Raw genomic sequence first — 23,696 nt, 5'->3', positions numbered from 1 at the left:
CCTTTGATTCTGTTACTCTGTTACTCTAAAATGTCTCTAGTAAACCTGTTCTTTGAATTAAGTATTTCCCCTACCTCCTCCCCCTCAATAATGCTGAACTTCCATGGGTCCAGAAACTGCTTTTTCTGTTTCTGCCTCTATGGCTGGTTCAGCTTTGCCATGGCTATGCTCAATATATTGTGTTGGATTGTTAACAATGACGACAGCAAAATCTGAAATACTGGTTATATTCCAAGAGGTAATTATGTTAACTTCATAAAATTAAGATTAAGGTGATTTATTTCTTTGGAAAATCACTTTACTTTGGATTGAATTGTTTCTTAATGTACCAAAGCTTATTAAAAATCCTAGTAAGAAAAAAAAATCCTAGTAAGGTCCGAAAAAGAGGTCTATAGGATTAGTGGAGATTATAATGAACTAACAGATTAAGAGATACAAATTCTAGTCTCAGCTCTATAACCCTGGGTGTTTAGGTTAATGTGTGACTGGCTCTCCAAAACAATCTGTGTGTGTGTGTGTGTGTGAGTGTGTGTATATACTTTTATAGGTGTATTACAAATATTACTAATATAAAGCACATATAGAAAAAAAATAAAGCACATATAGCACATAGTTTACAAATAATAATACAATATATGATACACTTTATTATAAATTCCATATAGCCTTCAAATACTTTTGTTGATTTTTGCCAAACTCTTTTTATTTTTAAAAGACATTTTTTATTTATTTGAGAGAGCGAGAGAGAGCCCAAGTTGGGGGGAGGGGCAGAGGAAGAGGGAGAGGGAGAAGCAGGCTTCCCGCTGAGCAGGGAACCCAAAGTGGGGCTCAATCCTGGGACCCTGAAATCATGACCTGAGCTGAAGGTAGATGCCTAACTGATGGAGTCACCCAGGTGTTTCTTTGGCAAACTCATATCCATCTGCAGCCAATTTATGGCCGCAGTTGCTGGACATGTATAGTTCTGACATGAATGTTGGTGGATAATTTCCTTTACATTCACAAGGAAGTATGACAACAAAGAAGTTTGTCACAGCTTCATTTGTACTTCAACAACATAAAGGATTTTTTGCTGAATCTAATACTAGAAGAATATTTCCTCAATTTTTTTGTGCTATGTGCAATTTAACAGCTCTAAGCAGGGCATACTTTTAAGTTTAACCTGCATTATTAACATTTTCTCTATCCTTTTCTTCATAATCAACAAAACAAGAAATCAAGCCCTCATTTGCTGATTCGTGTGTGTGTCTGTGTGTGTGTGTGTGGTTTGAACAGTACCGTTTCAGCCAATTCCAGTGTGAAGTCACTGAACAGAGTAGGGAAAATATGTGCAACTCTAACATAGCATTATGTATTATGTTTTTCTATCATACAGGTACAATAGAGGTAAATAACCTCAAGAGAATAATAGTAAAATGTAGTAAAATTGTTGGGAAGTTGTGAGTTTTGAGTATCAATTACCTTTGTTTTAATATATTTTTTGATTATGCATTCATATAATCTAATTTTTAATGCTGTGTTTAACAACCAGCTGATAAAAGTGCTGAAAATCTAATAATCAGCTCTCTGAAGCTGAGCCATCTGGCTCCAGCATAGCACTAAGTGATTGTGGCTTTGTCACTTAACTTTTTGGATTTTAAATAGCTTTATTGAGATGTAATTCACATACCATAACAATTTACCCATTTAAGTGTACAATTCAATAATTTTTCAGTTTATTAGTGAAAATTTCCAGCCATCCTCATAATCAATTTTAGAACCTTTTCATCATTCTGAAAAGAATCCCATTAGCAATCTCTCCCTATCCCGCGCCCCCCCCCCCCCCAGCCCTTGCAACCACTAATTTTTTCTCTTCCTATAGATCTGCCAATTCTGGACATTTCACATAAATGTAGTCTTTTGTAGCTGGCTTCTTTATCTTAGCATAATCCTTTCAAAGCTTATCTGTGTGGCAATATTTGTCAGTACTTCATTCTTTTTGTTTTTAATAGGCCTTACATTTTAGAACATAAGGTTTACAGAAAAATTGGGAAGATCTAGTAAGTTCCACAAAATTTTCCCTACTGTTGACATATTAGTACATTTGTTATAATTAATGAACTAATATTGATATATTTTTGTACTTTATTCACACTTCTTTAGTTTTCCCCTCATGCTCTTTTTCTTTTCAGGATTCCATCCAGAATTCTACATTACATTCAGTTTTCATGTCTTTTTTGGCTACTCCTAACTGACAGTTTCTTATACCTTTTTGTTTTGATGACCTGACAGTTTTGAGGATTACTGGTCATATATATAATAGAGTACCCCTTTGCTGGAACTTGCATTATGTCTTTTCTCATATTAGATTGGGGTTATGGGTTCTTGGGAGAAAGACCACAGAGGTAAAGTGCCATTCTTATATCAGGGGAACATGCTGTCCATATTATATCTGGTGATGTTAACCTTAACCACCTGGCTGAGGTAGTATTTGTCAGGTGTCTCTCTTGTGAAGCTATTTTTTTTTTTTGTTTCCATCTTCCTGTATTGTACTCTTTGGAGGGAAGTGATTCTGCATAGCTCACACATAGGAAAGTTATGCGCACTCTCCTTGAGGGCAGATTATCTACATGAATTATTTGCAATTCTTTTGCAGGAGCTATGTCTGTTCTCCTGCATCTATTCACTTATCCAACCAGTTGTTTATATCAGTATGGGCTATGGACACTTTATTTTATACTTTGGGTTGTAATCTAATACTACGTTGTTTTATTGCTCAAATTGAAAAAGATTTTTTAAGCCCAGAGTTTTAGCCCTTGGGAGCTCTTTCAGCTGGCTCCTGATCTTCTTTGACATATCCCCATTAGTGGTGTTCCCTCATTTGTTTTAGAACACATCCTTATCTTCTGGCCCTGTAAGATAGACCAGGGTCATCTTATACATTTCCTCCCCCAATCCTGGGATCAACCTTCTCTCCAAGGAGCACTGGCTCCTTCTATTGGAAAGTGACATTCAAGGCTAAGCTCTGGGTGCTAACTGTGCTTGTTGCTATTGGTTCTTAGCCTTCTTGGACCTCAGTTGAAGCAGATGATATTTCTAAATTATAAGTTAGCCTAATAATTCCATATTTTTATATATTAGATTTGTCGTTACTTTAGTGTCAGGTGACTTATTATTCTTGTTAACTTTCCTCTCCTTGTTTTTTCTTTCTTTCCTCTTCTTCCTTTCTTTGTCTTTTCTCTTTTCCTTTTGGCTTTTCATTATCTTTTTTTTCTTTTCTTTATTTTTCCTCATGTTTTGTTCTATCTTTTCTGATTGCTGGGTCGGTTTTCTGTTTTTTTTTTTTGTTTGTTTGTTTTTTAGCAGTTTTTTCTCATTGTGATTATCTAAATCTTTATTAGCATAAAATATTTTTCCTAGTTCAGTATGTAAAAATAATTAGGCAAATAATGTCAGGACAGTATAAAAAAGGCAAATTTCCACTGTAGAAAAGATTGCCCATAATTCATTTTAAATGGCTTAAATAATAGCTTAAAATGTGAAATATATCATGATTATTTATGCAAACGAAGTGATAGTGTGTCATATTTGAATAAGAGAATTATCTTTTGACAATTTTATTAAAACAATTAATCACAATGCATAGCTTCATATATAATACAGTTTTTAAAAAGAAACATCTAGTTAAGCCAGTATAATTATTTTATGTATCTCTGAATATACTTTTACTTTTTTAGTTATACTTTTCTCAGTGAAAGAATAACTCAGCTCTTAGGGATGCTTCCTTTATTGAAACTCCACCCTTACCTTTTTATTGATACCTTTTATATGTTTATTGTATGTATTTTATTATTTGGATATGGATTAGATTCATGTTTTTTCCTCAGCCCGCTTAGAAGAGTCGTTGGGCCCAGGAAACACATTTGCTAAAGCATGCATGGTGTGTTATATTTGTTTGTTGTTTGTTTTTATCCTAACACTGAACTCCTTGAGGGGCAGATAATATCTTAAGGCATCTAGCATCTACTCAGGTGTCTAGCATCTACTTGTTGAATGAATAAAGTGATGAAACATATGGCCCCTATGGGCAGGAACTCAGCCTTACATACCTTGCTCGTGACCTACATTTGTTGGCTCTCTATAAATATTTGATGAATTTATTCTAACTGAATTAATAAATAAACACAAAAGATTTTCCTTTTCAGTATCTTCCTGGTTATTTTGGCAACATACCAAAAGACAACCCAAAATTATGTGTTCATTTTCTGTAGCATATTGTGATCCCTTCTTTGTGATTTTGTGATCTATCTATTTTATGTCTGGAGAAGTTCTGCACTCAAGGAACGTATGATAATTTTACTTTGTTTAATTCAGCATTTTCCAACTTTGTTTCATCATGGTCTTTGTTACTGCAACACAAGGATTGGCCCACAGAAGTCTCTCAGTAAATATATTTGTTCCACAAATGAACAAATAAAATCTTGTAGATGTCTTGAGTAAGTCTTCTGTACTACATATGCTTTTGGAAATGCTTTACTGCACACTTGCTAAGACCATTTGACAGGAATGGATTCCAGTTGCTATATGTTCCTATACTCTCCACTCCTGGAGGAGTTTCCATACCATGTCTCTGGAAGGGAAAAGGCTATATTTTCTCTTTTCCACCATCCTGGAGTACTTATGCCCTTATACAGACAACATGCATAGTGGAAATTGAGGCTGTGCATGTACTACTGCCAGGATTCAATTCAACTCTTTGAATCTGGATCTAAGCTCTTAGCCACTGCGCAGACATGGAACAAGAGTGACTGACCAGAGATTGCATGGCTGGCTAACTACTTTGGTTCATTTCAAGGCTATCTTATGGCATAGCCTGTTCTTATGTAGTAATTACAGTAAATCACATTTATAGCTAATTGATAGTGTGGCATATCTTGCAGATGTGGATGTTGCTAATCCCGATGAAAAGTCAATCATGACCTATGTGGCACAATTTCTACGGTATTCGAAGGATGCAGCTGAGACTGGAGATAAAACTCAGGTATGTCTTTATAAGTATGACTCAAGCACATTTTTGTTGTACCCTACTAATGCTTAATTTTTAAAATTGAGGTATAATTTGCATATAGAACTTTAATGTGTGCAGTTCTATGAGTTTTGACAAATGCATACTACCATGTAAACCATGCAGCAATCATGATGTAACACATTTCTATCACCTGGAATGTACTACTGTGCCTCTTTACTATCTGTACTCCCTACCCTCAGCAGCCAATATTCCAATTTCTTTCACTATAGATTAGTTTTGCCTTTTTAAAAATATTTTTAAGTTAAAAGTGGTAATTAATTAAACTTTGCTGAGTTATCTAAAATAACTTTTACATAGGAAGTATATTAAGACAAATTAAATTTAGCAGGCTTTTGAAAAATTCTAGAGCTTTCTAATTTTTTGTCTATTTTAACAGTTTTTTTGAAATGTAATTTACATACCATAAAATTAAACCATTTAAAGTTTACAATTCAGTGGTTTTCAGCGTGTTATATAGTTGTGCAACCATCACCACAATCTAATTTTAGCATATTTCCATTTTACCTGTTCTTTAGCTACATATAACTAGAATTGTATAATTTATAAAAATGGGGGCAGTGTGTTCTACTCTTCATCGTTTGCTGAGGTACTCTTGAATCACTATGAGGCTGTCATTTGATTATTCAGGTTTTTCCTTTGACTTTCAGTCAGGTACAAATACTGTAGGTGTGAATTTCATAAAAATCACTGAGCTGCAAATAAACACTTATTCTGCTGCTGTGAAGATAAATGAGTGCTGTGAATTTAGTACACTGTTTTTGAATGTTAAAATAATATTTCTTTAAGCTACCTCCTCAGATGTGTTTACATGCGGTCATATTGTTGCATTTTATGTGTCAAATTTAGGCTGATGTTTTTCCAACTGTTAGCATTTTGAGGCCTTATGCCAGATTGTTGCTGACTCTGGGACAGAGACTCAAGCTGGGACTCAGCCTTCTAATTCAGTTCAGTTATTTCTGACCTGCTGAGGAGCTACTCTTTTCTAATTAATTTTCTTATTAAAAAATAAAATGAAAAATTCAACTGTCCATGAAATCAGATGCAAAAATATATAGAAAACACTCCAGTTTTAATAGAAAGAGAAGAATAAATGAAGGTTAAAGGAGAATGGAAATAAGATGTAAAGTTTTTGGCTCTATTCTCTGGCAGTAAATTTTGCTCTCAGATGTAAGCCATCAAGAATCTAAGAAAAAGAGAATTGTTGCTCATGTCCACAGGGTAGCAGAACCAAAACCTTTAGTGGCGTTTTTTAGGGTCTTTCAAATGCTCATGATATTTTTTGATGTCAGTGTATTTGGGTGTAAATAGCCATGAGTTAACCCATATTTAGATGTATTGGAAAGCAATATTCTGATATGCCTGCTATAAATGAGTCATTTAGAATAATATTCTCTGAAATTGAGGAATAATGGAAATGGATAAGCACCCCCCCACCAAAAAAATAGGGGCTTGCTTGCCCTACCTCTTTAGCACATTATGTTCAGGTGCTAGTCTCAATCCATTTTAAAATTTAAGGTGTTATGTGAACAAGCAGAATTTCTCTTTGGTGCCATAAGTCCTTGGTGTGTAATGATTGCATATTTCACTGATGTTTGAAGTTGTTAATTTTATTGTTAAAAAAAAACACCTCCAAGTCTATTTAGGGTAGAGTTTTAAATGTGTGTGTGTGAATTACAGGGCAAGATGAAAGATGCTGTGGCCTGGTTAACTCTACAAGAGAAAAAACTACAGAAAGTGCTAAAGGATTCAGAAAATGAGACCTACTCTAAAAAGTATGAAGTAAGTATGACTTATAAATAGCAATTATTTATTTGTAGCTTACTGTCAGGGAGGAGTAGAATGTTTTTGGAAAAAAATCTTTCAGAGTAATTATTTAATAAATGCTAAACTAAGTTTTAACATCAAGTTCTAGGATAGTGCTTGTCAAATTTTAATTTGCATGTGAATTACATGGGGAATCTTATTAAAATGCAGATTCTGGGGCCCCTGGGTGGCTCAGTTAAGCGGTTGCCTTCTGCTCAGGTCATGATCCCAGGGTCCTGGGGCCAAGCTCCACATCAGGCTTCTTGCCTGATGGGCAGCCTGCTTCTCCCTTTCCACCACTTGTGCTCTCTTGTGCGCTCTCCCTCTCCCTCTCTTAAATAAATAAATAAATAAATAAATAAATAAATAAATAAATAAAATAAAATAAAATAAAATAAAATCTGAAAAAATTTTAAAAATGCAGATTCTAATTTGGTAATTCTGGGGTGGGACCTGAGATTCTGCATTTCCAGGTGATGCTGATGCTTGGTCCTCATGGTACTTGGAATAGTAAGCCACTCTAAGTGGACTGTGGCAAGCTGGTCTGTGAGTCCCATCACTAGTTTTTGTAAATACAGTGTTATTGGAGTAGAGCCATGTCCATTACGGTATTGTCTGTGGCTGTTTTTGCACTACAACACCAGAATTAAGTAGTGGCAATGGAGACCATATGGCCCTCAAGCCTAGAACATTTACTATCTTGCCTATATAGTAAAACTTCTCTAGTCTCCACTCTAGAGCAGATTGAATATTGAAAGGAAAAAAGATCAGGAAATCAGAAATGAAACCAACCCCAAAATATAACAGTAAGGATCTCAATCAAGGTGTGCTTTGAAGAAAAATGGCAACTGTTATTGTCATCACGTTTGAACCTTCGCTTTGTACCAAGTGCCTGGCTGACAAGCATTTTACGTGTCACAGCATCTTACTGAGTGTGGGATTGTTATTCCAGTTTTACAGATGAAGACAAGACTTAGAGGCACTAAGTGACTTGTCTGAGGTCACTTAGCTACTGAGAGGTTAGAGATGGGAATTGAGTGAAGTCTAGCTTTGAAGCCTTAGCTCTCTTTATGTCCTGGCACTTCGCCGGGTTAGGAAGTTATCCCCTGTACTATTTTAAAAGAGACTAACAGGAGCCAAGGCGAGGATTCATCAGGCCTGTTTTGTAGAACCCACTGTCTCTGCAGCTCTGCTCCCTACCAGTCTTCTGTCCTGAGTAAAGGAGACATACTGTCCTGTGCCTGCACAACACTCAGCACCTCCACGCTCGGTTTCCCTATCTAAGGGAGTTGGATGAATCCAGCCTTTCTGACACTACCATTCAGAGGATCGTGTGACTTTGCTGGCAACAGCATTCTTTTTGGTTTAGAGGCATCAGGAAAGGGATAGGACATTCTCATCTTCCTTCCATCTGAACTGCATTGGCTTTTTTGCTTCTTCTATCTTTGTTCAGGCCTGATTTGGGTTTTGGGGTTTTTTTTCAAAGATTTTATTTTATTTATTCATGAGAGACACACAGAGGGGGAGGGGCAGAGACACAGGCAGAGGGAGAAGCAGAGGGAGAGGCAGGCTCCATGCAGGGAGCCCGATGTGGGACTCGATCCTGGGACTCCAGGATCATGCCTTGAGTCGAAGGCAGGCGCCAAGCCGTTGAGCCACCCAGGGATCCCCTGATGTGGGGTTTTTTAGTTTTGTTTTGTTTCTAAGATTTTATTTATTTATTTCGGGGGTGCAGGGAGAGCATGCAAGGATGAATAGGGGGAAGGACAGAGGGAGGGAGAGGAATAAGCAGAGTCTCCACTAAGTGCGGAGCCTGATTTGGGGAGGCCGACTTGGGGCTCAATCTCAGGACCTTGCGATCATGACCTGAGCCGAAGTCAAATGCTTAACCAACTGAACTGCCCAGGTGCCATTGGCCTGATTTTTTTTTTTTACTGACAAGATGATAAGCATCCACTGGAAGTGCTTTGCTCTCACACATGTATTTGATTTACTAATGTACCATAGATTCAGGTTTCTTAAATAGAAGCCTTCATGAAGTTATTAATGATCAGAAAGAATTATAATAATTATTCCTCAGTCTGCTTGTAAAACTTAATCTTTAAAAAATTTTTCATTTATTTATTAAAGTAAGCTTTATTCCTAACATGGGGCTTGAACTCATGACCCCAAGATCAAGAGTTGCATGCTCTTCTGATTGAGCCAGCCAGATGCCTCAACTTAAGGGGCACCTGGGTGGCTCAATCGGTTAAGCATCTGCCTTTGGCTCAGGTCATGATCTCAGGTCCTGAGATCCAGCCCTGGCTCCAGCTCCCTGCTCAGCAGGGAGTCTGCTTTTCCCTCTCCCTCTGCCTGGCCCCCTCCATGCATGCTTTCTCTCTCAAATAAATGAATAAAATCTTAAAAAAAATAAAATTTAACTTAAAGTGCTGCCAATTATTGTGAATAATGTTTGAAATAATATTATGGAATTGAGGACTCTTAAATACTAATATTTCACACAAATATGAACCAAGAAAAGCTTTATTTATTAAATTTTTGAGAGCAGGAACAAAGTATTTTCTAAAGTCTGTATAAAATGACTTGGGAAGAACTGGCTCAACTGCAGTTAATCATGGACATGTTTACAAGTGATAACTTTTGCCATATAGTTCTCACTTCCACTCATTCTTATTTTGTTGTGGATACATATTTGAAGAGGACTAACAAAGTCACATTTTCTGTGTGGCATCATGAGTTGTCCTCTCGAGCTGGGTGACGTTGCCACTCTATTCCAGTAAAAATCCATCAGTACTGACACAAGATACAAACTGTGACCTGTGGTTACTCTGATGGCACTCAAATGATCAGGGTACACTGCAGAGGGTTTCTAGATCAGTGAGAGGATCTTGAATTCAGGGAATTTTACCTTCATCTAAGTAAAAATTTAAACATAGTCTATAGCTATAGACCTTAAAAGTGGATTACAGTTAATGAACTGATCTAAAATTTCTGTCTTTAAAATATTATCCTGATTGTAGGGTCTGCTGTCCTTTTTGGAGTCATTCAATGAAGAAAAAAAGCCCTTTTTGGATATCCTGCCAATAAAAAGGACTCCGGATGAACTGAGTGAAGATCAGTTACAGTTGAGAGAAGCCTGGGATGGCCTCAACTACCAGGTTACTGTGTTACATTGATTAGAAGAGCATTTTCAAGAGGCAGCTTTGTTTGTTGGATGATCACTTTAGGCTTTCATGAGGAATTCTGTAAGAGTAGATGCTGCATCAGAAACTTGGGAGAGTGTTCTTTTATTTTCTCCATGGCATCATTTGGGTAGTGGTTGATGTTTAGTAGGAATTTATGGGATTCTGCTTAGAGAAACTGCTTAGTTTTTATAAACTAAACTAACTTTTTATAAACTAGCAAAATTTTTATATTTGCCATCAGTGATTGGTTTGCCACAGTAGATTATCCATATTCTGATCAACTTGCAGCCTCATCTCTACTTTGGACACTATTAATAGATGCCTGAAGGGGGTTAGGGACAAGCCTAGAGAGAATGTGTGAAGATGAATGTGTATGTGTGTCTGAATATATTGGTATGATTTCAGTTGTTTGCAATTTATTGAGATTTGTGGTATGACCCAGGGCATAGTGCATGTTGGTGTACATGTCATTTACAATTGAAAAGAGTATGTATTCTATAGTAATTTGATACAGCATTTTATAGATATCAGTTAAGATATAGTGGTTGATAGTGTCAGATTATCTGTGTTTTGATTGATATTTTCCTTGGTTGTTCTATCAATTGCTGAGAGAATGATGTTAAAATCTATAGGATCCTTCCTTTGATTCTGTCAAATTTTGTTTAATGTATTTTAAAATTTTGTTATTAGTTGTGTACATTCATGGTTATGTCTCCCTGATGAATTGATACTTTTATTATTATGAAATATTCCCGTTTATCTCTGGTAATATTGTTTTTCTTGATGTATACTTAATCTGTTATCAATATTATCACTCCAGTCTTATGCTGACTTAGTGGTACATCTTTTTCCTTCATTTATTTTCAATCTATTTGAGTCTTTATATTTAAAGTGTATCTCTTATGGGCAGCATATGATTGGATCTTGCTTTCTTATCCATTATGATCATTTCTGCCTTTTAATTGGAGAGTTTAGTCAGTTAATATTTAATGGAATTATTGATATTGTTCAACTGAGGTATACCATTTTATTCTTTTTTTCTGTTTATTTCCTCTGTTTTCTTTTTATCTCTATTCTTTTCCTGCCTTGCTTTAGACCATGTTAATATTTTTAGAATTTCATTTTAATTTATCTATTGGCTTTTTGGCTCTACTGCTTTCTAGCAGATTTTTAGTGAGATTACAACGTACATTTTAAAAATTTTACAGTCTACTTATATAATTTTAAGTTATCATACAACTTCTTATGTAGAAATCTTGCAATTAAATTGGTTCATTTGTCATACTTTATGCTATAGTTGCTTTATATATATATATGCCACAAACATATGTTTTAAGTCCCTAAGACCGTGTTATAAATCTTAGCTAAAAATAGTCATACATTTTAAAGATATTAAGTGAAAAAAAGCTTTTATATTTATCTAGATGTTTATCATTTTTAATGTTCCTCATCCCTTTCTAGAGATTTGAGTTTTCATCTGAACTCATTTTTTTTCAGCCTTAAAACTTTTTTTTTAGCTTATCGTATAATGCAGGTCTGGGGGAACAAATTCTCTTAGTTTTCTCTGATTTGTGAATGTCTTTATTTTGCCTATATTCTTTTTTTTAATTTTTAAGATTCATTTATTTATTTTAGAGAGAGAGGAAGAGAGAGAGAGTGCAGGCCAAGGGCAGAGGGAGATAAAGAGAATCTCAAGTGGATTCCCTGCTAAGTGTGGAACCAGATGTGGGGCTCCACATCATGATCCTGAGATCATGACCTGAGCTGAAATCAAGAGTCAGATGCTTAACCGACTGAGCCACCTAGACATTCTGCCTTCGTTCTTTTTTTTTTTTTTGACATCTTTATTGAGGTATAATTTATATACCATACAATTCATGAATATTCAACTGAAATGGATAAATTAAATGATTTTTGGTGAATTTACAAAGTTGCAACAAAGATTTTATGGTCTGCATGTCAAAAATACTCTGGCCCTGAACAAGTTTGTTGATCCCTGCTCAAGTCTCTTGGCTGTCAGGAGTGCTAGTCTGTTTCCAGAATATATTTTTCACATCATTTATGAAGGGTGTTAAATAGTCTAGTAGCTTAAACGAGCCGCCCTTTCCGAGTACCTAATTTGGGGAGAACTGGCATAGTTCTGGAAACCTTCGCACCAAGTAGCAGGTGTCATCACGTCCTCAACTTATTCTTATCACAGCTTTGAAACTGACCTTTGTGAGGTGTAGGAGCTCTTGGTTACAGGTCCTCAACAAAATGGAAGGAAAGGAAGAAGATATTGTCTATAGAGTTCATGATGTTCCAGGCCACAAAGACCTGGCCTAATTTTATTGAATATGATTTGGAAAAAGTACCCACAATAATGAGAAAAACCATTAAAAAAAACTATTTTGCAAGAGTAAGTGCTGCAAATTGATAATAGCTTGAAAATCCATTCCTTCGTAGATGTAATACAGCTCATTGCCTTGGTGTGGCAAATTAGACATATTATTTTTAAAGTCATCAGGTGTATAGCATCTAGACAGTTTCTGGTTCAGTTGTTTGAGCATATAGTTACCTCAAAACATCACAGTAAATGGTTTCATTTTGAGCCAGTTATGTAAAATAGCAGCATTATGTTATTTTGACCTGACAGGATCAGGTCAGATCAGATACAAATTTTCAACCAAATTCAAAAGTAATTTCCCAAACTAGAAAGTATGGAGCCATTTTTTTTATGGTAAATGAGAAAGAAAAGAAACAAAGTTAAATATCACCTTCTATCTTTCTTCTTCTGACCATTACATAGAGTACAGTCCTCAGGCAGAAAGCACACATTCTGTTTTATTCAAAATATATACAGCTTTCTTTCAGTTATAGAAAGATCATCAGTTGAATTAGAGCTATTGCTTTTAGCCTCTCTTTTACTCATTTATCAACTTTCTGCCTTATTTTATTCTGGCAAATGCACAAATAATTTGGATATAATAAAAGCACATATTAAAAATTCATAATAATGAAAACTTGTTTTTCTTTCTTTTCCAAGTGAAGGCTTAATTGCATATACTTAGTGATTTAAAATTGTAGTGTTGCCTGTTGCCATATGCCGTTTGAGAAGAGAAACTTGCAAGCAATCAAAGCAAAACAAAATACTACATGGTATTACTTACATGTGGAATCTTAAAAAAAATGTCAAATTCATAGAGATAGCGAGTAGAAAATTAGTTGTCAAGGATGGAGCATAGAGGGAATAGAAGTTGGTAAAAGGGTACAAACTTTCAGCTGAGTTGAGTAAGGTCACGTGATGGCCAGACTTGGTAACACTGTATTCTATCACTGAAATTTGCTAAGAACGTTGAATTTAAATGTTTTCACCAAAAAAAAAAAAAGATAAATATGTGAAGTAATGGATGTGTTAATTAACTAGATAGAGGGAATCCTTCTGCAATGTATATGTGTATCAAATCACTGTTTTACATTTTAAATCTTATGTCAATTATATCTCAATAAACCTAAAAAAAGAGCAAAAGATGTAAAAAGTATAATATTTAATGCTTCTAGTTTATGAATAGTTCCATTTGACTGCCTTAAAGAAGCCTAGCTTTTTCCTCATTTAACATCTTTATACTTGGGTATTTGCTTTCATATGTTGCTTTTTGATATTTGCCTCGCATATGGTGGTGTCTGATAAATGTTTTTCAATTAGTGATGAATCAGATAACCCTATTCTTTTAAAAATGTAATCTTGCTTTTTTCTTTCCTCGATTTAAAATTAATTTAACTTTAAGAATAGTGGCAATTCATTTAGTAGAACTATAATGGAAAGAGAAATACAGATTTAAAACTCATACTTTTTTTAAAAAAAAAAACTCATACTTTCATTAGAGCAAGTCATTTGAGTGAAACAAATTCTAATTTGTGCTTGATCTTCATGGGGGTGGATGGAATGAGAATGCTACAAAAGCCGTAATAGAACTGTGTGAGTTCAGATTTAAAAAAAAACAAAACACTCAAAAACAAACAAAGCACACTCCTAAATGGGGTCCTCATGAAAGGAGGTGGTCTCAGAGCATTTTTATCATGCTTAAGAATTCTGGGCATCTATGTTCATCTGTTCTGTTTCTTAAATTCCACATATGAGTGAAATCATATAGTATTTATTGTTCCCTGACTTATTTTACTTAGCATAATATTCTCTAGCTTCATCCACATTATTGCAAATGGCAAGATTTCATTCTTTTTATGGCTGAATAATATTCCATTGTGTGGAATATCACATCTTATTTATCCATTCTTTGGTCAATGGACATTTGGGCTCTTTCCATAATTTGACTATTGTAGATAGTGGTGCTGTAGACATTGGGGTGTGTGTATCCCTTTAAACAGCATTTCTGTATTCTTTGGGCAAATACCTAGTAATGTAATTATTGGATCTTAAGGTGGTTTTATTTTTAACTTTTAAAAAATTATTAATTTATTTGAGAGAGAGAAAGATCACACAAGTGAGGAGAGGGTTGGAGGGACAAGCAGAATCCCAACTGAATGCAGAGCCAAACTTGGGGCTTGATTCTAAGAGTCTGGGATCCTGACCTGAGCCAAAGTCAGATGCTTAACCGACTGATCTACACAGGCACCTCTCTATTTTTAACTTTTTGGGGAACCCTCATACTGTTTTCCTGAGTGGCTGCATCAATTTGCATCCCCACCAACAGTTTAAGATTTCCCTTTCTCCATCTCCTTGCCAACACCTGTTGTTTCTTGTGTTGTTAATTTTAGCCATTCTGACAGGTGTGAGGTGATATCTCATTGTAGTTTTGATTTATATTTCCCTAATGATGAGTGATGTTGAGCATCTTCTCATGTGTCTGTTAACCGTCTAGATGTCTTCTTTAGAAAAACGTCTATTCATGTCTTCTGCCCGTTTTTAAACTGGATTATTGGTTTTTATGTGTGTTGGGTTTGATAAGTCTTTACAGATTTTGGATACTAGCCCTTTATCAGATAAGTTATTTCCAAATATCTTCTCCCATTCTGTAGGTTGCTTTTAAGTTTTGTTGATTGTTTCCTTTGCTGTGCAGAAGCTTTTTATCTTGATTAAGTCCCATTAGCTTATTTTTGCTTTTGTTTCCGTTGCCTCAGAAAGTTAAGAAACAAAACACATAAGCATGGGGGGAAGGAGGGGAAGGAGAGAGAGAAACAAACCAGGAAACAGACTCTTTTTAAATAATAAGACTTTATTTATTTATTTCAGAGAGAGAGAGAGAGAGAGAGAGAGAGAGAGCACAAGTGGAGGGAAGGGCAGAGGGAGGACAAACAGACTTCCCTGCTGAGCAGGGAGCCTGATGCAGGACTCACTCCTAGGACGCTGGGATCATGACCTGAGTCAAAGGCAGATGCTTAATTGGCCGAGCCACCCAGGTGCCCAGGAAACACGCTTAAGGATAGAGAACAAACAAGGTTCTTGGAGGGGAGGTGGGCAGGAGCATGGGTTAAATGGGTGATGGGGATTAAGGAGGGCACTTAATTGTGACAAGCACTGGTTGTTACAAGTGATGGATCACTGAATTCTACACCTGAAGCTGATATTACAGTTACTATTAACTGGGATTTAAACATTTCAAGTAAAATAATTCAAATAAAAATTTGAAAGACAAAAAAGAATTAAAAATTAAAAAAAAAAAAAGAATTCTGGGCATCATTGTGGAATCAGTGTTCTTCCAGGGTCTTCCCTGAGCCCATCTGTCTGGCTCTGTTATATTGCTGACCACACTTAACTGTAATCATGTACTTTGCTTCCCCCACCAGGTGGTTCAGGCAAGATCTGTGTTTTCTTTATATTTATCTGATTGACCCTCAGATATAGAGGGTTATGTTAAACTTACTCTTCCCTTCATGGCACATGGGTCTGGGCAAGTCCCTGCTCTAACTTTTATTCACTTGTTTAATTTGTGTTTATGTCTTTCTACACCCATGCCCTCCTTCCATTTCCCTTTCTCCTTTGGCCAATCTCATGATGTGGTTAATGCGTATCTTTTTTTTTTTTTTTGTATGTTCTTACAAAATACATATTATATTTTTATGCTCATGTATTTTTAAGTTGTGTAAATTGATGTTATATATTTTCTATTTCTTAAATTTTTGAGCACGTATATTTAAAATGCCCCAGTGTTCACATGTGGATACATCTAATTTGTGTCTAACTGCTCCACTGTCCTCTGTGGTGTGCAACCACTGCATGTCCCTTCTCCATTCTAGAAGCCTTTATATCTCTATCAGCTCTTAACACAACAGATTTTTAATAAATGTTTACTGAGTGAGTGAATGAATGAATAAATGACTGTGGGAGTGAGTTTTAATGGTGCTTAGTGGGGGAAAAATCCAGGTGGAAGGGACAGCAAGAGTGAACACCTTGGGAATGCAGTCAATGTTTGGGGAAATAAGTAGTTGGCATTTGTATGACTCATGTGCCTGTAGGCAGTGGTGGGAAGGCTGAGGAAGTAAGAGGTTGAAAGGTTTTATTTATTTATTGGGGGCAGGGTGCAGGAGGAGAGGGAGAGAATCCCAAGCAGACTCTGCTGAGTGAGGAGCCTGACTCTGGGCTCGATCTCATGACCCTGAGATGACCTGAGCCAAAACCAAGAGTCAGATGCTCAACCGACTGAGCCACCCAGGTGCCCCTGAAGAAGTAAGTAAACTTTAGAAGAGTGTCTACTGAAGCACATATTATTGTTTTTTCAGATTAATGTGTGGAAAACAGAGCTGAATCATGCCTTGCCCTCACCACTGCATCAAATCGAAGCCTGGCTCCAGGAGATAGAGGGGCTTATAGATGAAGATTTTCCAGCTTCCCAGGATTACTGTGAAGCCATGGCTCTAATACAAGAGAAAATGACTTTAATCAAGGTTGGAAAATAAAAAAGAAACATGGAAAAAAATCCATGCTTTGTTAGGGACTGTTCTTGAGGAACACTTTGCCCTAGGGAGAAAGGAAGGAAATAGAGTGGGTATTTGAGGATGGTTTGGAATGATTCCCTTGGAGATTTTTGGGAGCCAGAGATACCTTTACTTTCTTCATGGGCATTGTGCCAGTTCAAGGTGGAAACAATAAGGTAGAATCTAGTAAGTTCTAAAGCAATTGTAAAGCCCAACCAAAGAAGAGGGAGGAGAATGGTTTACAATGTGAGAGATTGGGTTCTCACTAAAATGGCATGAAGGAATTTGATATGTGACATTTATAGCATGTGAACCTACAAACGAATGGAAAAGAAATCCAAAAACAAAAGATTTTGATAATGCTTTTACCAAAGAGACTATTGTCTGCCTCTCTGTAAAATGAGCCAGTTTAATGCATTTTTGATGAATACTTATTTTCAAAGTTTTTGTAAAAAAAGTAAGGGTTTTATGATTTTTTTTTTTTTTGGAAAAAGTTGCAGTGCATGCCCAGAACAAATGAGATTAACAAACCCCCAATTACAGTGTTTGGCAAGAAGTCTGTTTCATGTCATGCTAAATTTCTTTTCAGAATCTGATGGATAAATTTGATTGTAATTCCAATACTCTTCTGACATTTGAAAATGGAGATGAAGAACATTTGCCACTGGTACCACCTAAGAAATTGGAGGAAATGAAAGGACGGTTTGTAATGCTACCACTTCACAACTGTTGATACCATTCATGTTTGAGCACTAACATGAAGCTATAGGGATGAGAAAATTAGAGATTTTTAGATAATTTCTGACAAGTATGCTTTAAATCTTGATTAATAGTACCTTCTTCACATTTTATGTAACAGTAACATTATAACATGCTAACCATACTTCCTCTTTTATTGGATGGTAGGATATGGATGGTGAAAAAGTTCTGGACATGGAGTCCGAGCTCCATACTGAATTTTGATGAAGTTACTTACTCATTTACAAATGAGCATGTATCCTCATTTGTACATATAGGATAATGATAATCACCCTGTTCATGTTTCACAAGGATACTGGGTGAAGTGGGAGGAGGTATCTGAAAGCACTTTGTAAATTCCAAAATACTATAAATATAGAGATTATTTAATTGCTGTTGTCCACATCATCTTCTCTTTTCTCATCATTTGTAAGTAACTTATTAGAATAATAAGAGGGTGTTAGCCTTAATAATGAAAGCTGTTTTAATATGGAATGTTTGAAATTATAGTTGCATTCAGTTATATGAAAGTTTACAATGTAGTAAAATATTTTGGAGATTAACATTTATTGCAGGATTTTTTTCAGTAGGGGAATAGTTTCTCCAGAAAATGTTGTATTATATGTTTCCATCTCAGAAATAGTTATTTTATATTTAGCCACAATGTTTGTTTACTTTGTTTAAAAAAAAGATTTGGGGCACCTGACTGCCTACTTGGTAGAACATGCGACTCCTGATCTCAAGGTCAAGAGTTCAAGCCCCCATATTGGGTATTGTAGAGCTTACTTTAAACAAAACAAAACAAAACAAAACCAGAAGATTTGAGTATACATCTGAGTTCCATGTGTTTAAAATAAAAAGCCAAAGACCCAATATTTTAGAAATGCCAAGCAGATTACTTGCATTTGGACAATACTAAATTCTGAAACCTGCAATATTTTCCAGAATCAACAACATTTCGGGGAAAAAACTCATTCCACGTCTAGAATTTCATTACTATAAGTGCTCAGTTCTTGGTTTGCTAGATGAAGTGAAATTAAAATTGGATGTTTGGAACGTCAAATATGGGAACAAAGCATCTGTGGAATTGTTGCTGGAAGACTGGCATGTGAGCTGCTTTATTTTGTGACTTAGACAAGTATTCTGCATGTCTGGGAGCTGGGTTTGCATTCTTCCTTGGCACAATTTCCCTTCACCTTTTCAGATTTTGAGATGAGTTTTCTTGGTAGCTTTCATTAGCTTAAAATTGCCTGGAGAACAGAATTACAGGTAGTCAAATAACAGACATTGGGAGGAGTAAGAAAGAGAAAACAGCATTATTTATCTCAGCAGGAGAGAGTCAATTAGCCAGGCTAATTAACATAATAGTTAGGAAAAGTTTCAATGTTATTTTCATTAACAATTCCAACTTTCACTTACTGGATGTCTTGTTTAATATTTTTTCCCGCTCAGATTCATAGTTTCATTCAAAAATTAATATATTTTTTAGAACATTTGGTCTTAGCCTTTCAAGTTGTAGGAGTGGGAAAGACAGTACCTTTTGTCTTGAGGCATTTTTTTGGAGAGAGGGTTTAGCTCTTGCAATTTATAGGGAAAAATGTTGCAGTGATTTAAATATAAACATGTTCATTTGTAAATTAAAACAAAAGCATCCTAGAAATTTCATTTCTACAGTTAGGACTTATCATTCTTTCTATTTCCCTCTTTGGAATGAGAGGCCAAAAAGAAAAATCCCAAGATTTTGGTGCAAAAATTGAAAAACAAGATGGCGAGTGATTTATTTACAATTAATGATTTTTTTTTTAATTTATGATAGTCACACAAAGAGAGAGAGAGAGGCAAAGACACAGGCAGAGGGAGAAGCAGGCTCCATGCACCAGGAGCCCGACGTGGGATTTGATCCGAGGTCTCCAGGATCACGCCCTGGGCCAAAGGCAGGCGCTAAACCGCTGCACCACCCAGGGATCCCACAATTAATGATTTAAACACTACATTCCTGGGGCACGTGGGTGGCTTAGTCAGTTAACCATTTGCCTTTGGCTGAGGTCATGATGGAGTCCCATGTTGGGCTCCCTGCTCGACGAGGAGCCTGCTTCTCCTTCTCCTCCCTGCTCGTGCTCTCTCTTGCTATCTCTGATTCTCTCTTAAACAAAAAAAAAATTTAAATAAACACTGTGCATTCCTGAATAGAAGGCATCATTTGAAATTAGACTAGATTTTGAATATCTTTCTTTCTTTGATTTTTCATTTTTCCATTTAAATAATCATACCATTAGTGCCTAATAAGTGTAAAATAAATAGGAGCTTTTAATTAACTCTCTTTTTCCAAGGCAGAATTTGCTTGCATAGGACACATAATTTGACTATTGGTCATTTCTCAAATGTTTTTGTGTGATGGATGGTATCTATTTACAACATACTCTAATATTGCTAATAAAAATTATTCAATATTAATAATATAAGAAGTAAGAGAAACTGATATAAATGATGCAATATTAATAAATGTGTGAAATAGGAGATTTTGAAAATTCTATACTTAACTTGCCTTTTCCCACAGGAGGAAAACCACTGTAGAACCGTATCACTGCAGTAAGATAATCTTTGTCAGGTTATACCTGACATACCTACATAGTATTCATACTTGTATTTCTATCTCCTAGGTCTTAACTGTCTTTCTCCATGAACTGCTCTTCTTTTCTACCCAAATATATAGTATTAAAACCGTAAAGAAATTTTGGTGCCTAAGTGCTTCATCAATATTTATGTCTTTATATAAATGTCTTAGCTCATTTTTAATAGTAAAAAACTGTCAATATATTTTTTCCTTTCCCCTCCCAGAAATTTATTGAAGAAAAAGAGTTCCTAGCTCAACTTGAATCTTCCTTTCAAAAATGTGAAGAAATCCATAAAAATTTAGGTAAAGCCATACAGTTATTTTTTGATGGAATCACTTAAAAGTAGCATTTTCCATTTCACTTTCTTTATACCTTAATGTTCTAGAAATTGGTTTTACATATGTGTTTTGTTTGGAAAATTCTTGCATTCACTTTTAATATTGTCAGAGTACATATTTATTTTACCACTGTCAATTAATATGCAAATATTTTTCTTAACAGTATTTTATTAATAATAAACTGTTTTCTGAGATTACTTTCTTGTTTTGTCACCATTATAGCTGGACAACATCAGGATATTAGTGAACAATATACAGCGGTGGAACATAACATTTGTATGTATAGAAAAAATATATATAATGTGAAATCCACTCTACAAAAAGTTCTGACATGTTGGGCTACTTATGTGGAAAATCTTCGCTTACTCAAGGCTTGTTTTGAGGAGACAAAGAAGGAACAGATGAAAGAGGTATTTTCATTTTCAGTCTACTGGTGCCTCCTCAATATTACTTTCTTTTTTTCATTTTGTTTGGAGATCTTCATTTTCAATCCAAAAATGAGAGGCCAGGGAACAGTTAGCATGATTTGTAGCAAAATTCTTCAAGGTGTTGAAATGAGTTTAGTTTCTTTCTAATATAATTGCCAAAAGGAAGTTTTCTTCTGATCACAGGTTTACACACACACCACACACACACAACACACAACAGAGTATAGCTTTTGAAAGATATATTGCTAAGTTCTTTGGAAAGAAATAAAAGACTGGGAGTATTTGATAGCTTATAGATAGGTAATAAAATAAATTGATATTTTAAATTTTATTTTTCTATTTGGGTGAATACCTTTCAGCTCTAAAATCTACTTGAGTTTCTAGAGGAAGAAAATGCAAAATATCTCAGACCTATGGAAGAAATTTCAATGTAATTCATGATTGTTTTCATTTGCTAGTCATGTAAAAATCAGTTTTATGATTATTCTCTGAGGTAGCTTTTCTTTCTTTCATTTGTTTTCCTCTGTTGCATATGGATATAGACAGCCTCTCAGATTAAACATTTTCCAAATAGAAGGTAAAGGTGCTCAGCTGAAAATGGGCTGTTTATATGAAAGTAAAATTTGTGTTAAGTATAGGAATGCAAAAAGCATACTTGAGGGATTAGTGAGTCATTCTTCCTGTCAGCTATAGTGATACTAGCAATCCAAATCTTTGACTTTCAACACTTCTTCTAAGATATTTTTTTTTAGTTTTTATTTAAATTTTAGTTGGTTAACATACTGTGTGATATTAGTTTCATTGGTACAATATAGTCATTCAACACTTTCATACAGCATCCAGTGCTCATGAAGACAAGTGCCCTCCTTAACCTCTCTCACCTATTTCCCCCATCTCCCAGGCCCTCTCCCCCTCTGGTCACCATCAATTTGTTCTCTATAGTTAAGAGTCTGTTTCTTGGTTTCTCTCTTTCTGTCCCTTAGCTCATTTGTTTTGTTTCTTAAATTCCACATATGAGTGAAATCATATGGTATTTGTCTTTCTCTGCCTGACTTATTTTGCTTAGCATAATACTATTTAGCTCCTTCCATTAAAGATCTTTTATGAAAATTCACATAACTGAGAAAAATAACACATTAAGCCTTGCAGTTCCCAAACTCTGTGCTGAGGTACTCTGAATTGCCAAAGAGGACTTTCAAGATAATTTAAATTTTGAGGGAGACGCTGTATCAGTCTGTTGGATATCATGCAGCAAAAAACTACCAAGTGGTTTGGACCCACTTGAAAATGAGACCACAAGATGAATCTTCTGTCCTAAGGAATCTATGAAAAAATTACTGAGACATTTAGGGCACCATGAACTAATAAATGCTTGAGAACCTTTGCTCTAAGTTCATTAGCCACTTAGAAAGAACATCAGATGCTTCCTAAAAGTTCAGGACCAGGAGTGATGACAGACAGCTGATGCCTGCCAATTAGTGATTAGGAATGAAGAACTAGTCCAACAAGGAAGAGAAGGGTTAGAATATCTGCAAAAACCCATACTCATTTTTGCTGAGAATCAACCTTGGTAAAGATCTATTGTAGGTAATGGAAAGACGTTATGTCATTAAATGTGTTGCTTATATGTTGTGTAGGTTCCCTTTGAGACACTATCGCAATGGAATAGAGAACATACTACTTTAAATGAAGTGGGAAATTTCTTAATTCAAGTCAGTAATGATGAAGTTGGATCCTCTATTTCTAAAGAACTGAGAAGGCTGAATAAAAGATGGAGAAAATTTATTACAAAAACCCAGCTTGTAAGTTTTTTTATTTTTGTTTATTGGTAACAGTTTCATTGAAATATAATTCCCATGCCATACAGTTCACTCATATAAATTATGTGACTCAGTGGTGTTTAGTATATTCAGAGTTGGGCAGCCATCACCGTCATTAATTTTAGAACACTTTTATCACCTACTAAAGAATCTCCGTACTCATTAGCAGTCACTTCCCACTTTCTCCCAGCCTTCCCAGCAGCCACTAATCTATTTCATGTCTCTATAGATTTGCCTATTCTAGATATTTCATGGAGATAGGATCATATAATATCTGGTCTTTCATTTCTCGTCTCTTTAAACTTAGGGTAATGTTTTCAAGGTTTTTCTGTGTTGTAGCAGGTTTCAGTATTTCATTTCTTTTTATGGCAAATAATAATCTACTGTATGGATAACCAACATTTTATTTATTCAGTGATCACTTGATGCACAATGGCTTCTTTCCACACTCTTAACTATTATAAATAATGCTGCTGTGAACATTTATGTACAAGTTTTTGTGTGGACATTTCTAGTTGAAATTCATTTGCTATTATAGAACAACATAAGCATTTTTTGCCTACAGATTTCAAGCTCCTTGAGAACATACACTGAGCTTTATATAGCTTTTACATTTATAAAAAGCAGGCTTTTAATAAATAATTTTTGAACTTCATTAAAATTTTCTATTTCTTAATAATAATTTGAGACTGAGGTGTTTTATGGGAAATGCTCATACTTTATAATGTTGTTACTAAGTGATAAATCCCAGAAATATATTGAATATATTATGTCCAATTGTTGATAATA

At 35.3% G+C, this 23,696-nt stretch overlaps 1 protein-coding gene across 1 annotated transcript in view; it reads left to right on the top strand.

Annotated features, from left to right (window-relative positions):
• Window positions 1-23,696, top strand: part of SYNE2 (spectrin repeat containing nuclear envelope protein 2) — a 316,861-nt gene that overhangs the window by 85,611 nt on the left and 207,554 nt on the right. The window contains 9 exon segments of the mRNA XM_055303886.1: window positions 4,920-5,020; window positions 6,746-6,847; window positions 9,892-10,029; window positions 16,774-16,938; window positions 17,558-17,670; window positions 18,652-18,814; window positions 20,545-20,623; window positions 20,882-21,069; window positions 22,725-22,889. Coding sequence (XP_055159861.1) covers window positions 4,920-5,020; window positions 6,746-6,847; window positions 9,892-10,029; window positions 16,774-16,938; window positions 17,558-17,670; window positions 18,652-18,814; window positions 20,545-20,623; window positions 20,882-21,069; window positions 22,725-22,889 — 1,214 coding nt within the window.

Source organism: Nyctereutes procyonoides, unplaced genomic scaffold, assembly GCF_905146905.1.
Source record: "Nyctereutes procyonoides isolate TBG_1078 unplaced genomic scaffold, NYPRO_anot_genome, whole genome shotgun sequence".
NCBI lineage: Eukaryota > Metazoa > Chordata > Mammalia > Carnivora > Canidae > Nyctereutes > Nyctereutes procyonoides.
Note: the sequence above shows the minus strand (reverse complement) of the source record. Positions and strands in the feature narration are given on the sequence as shown.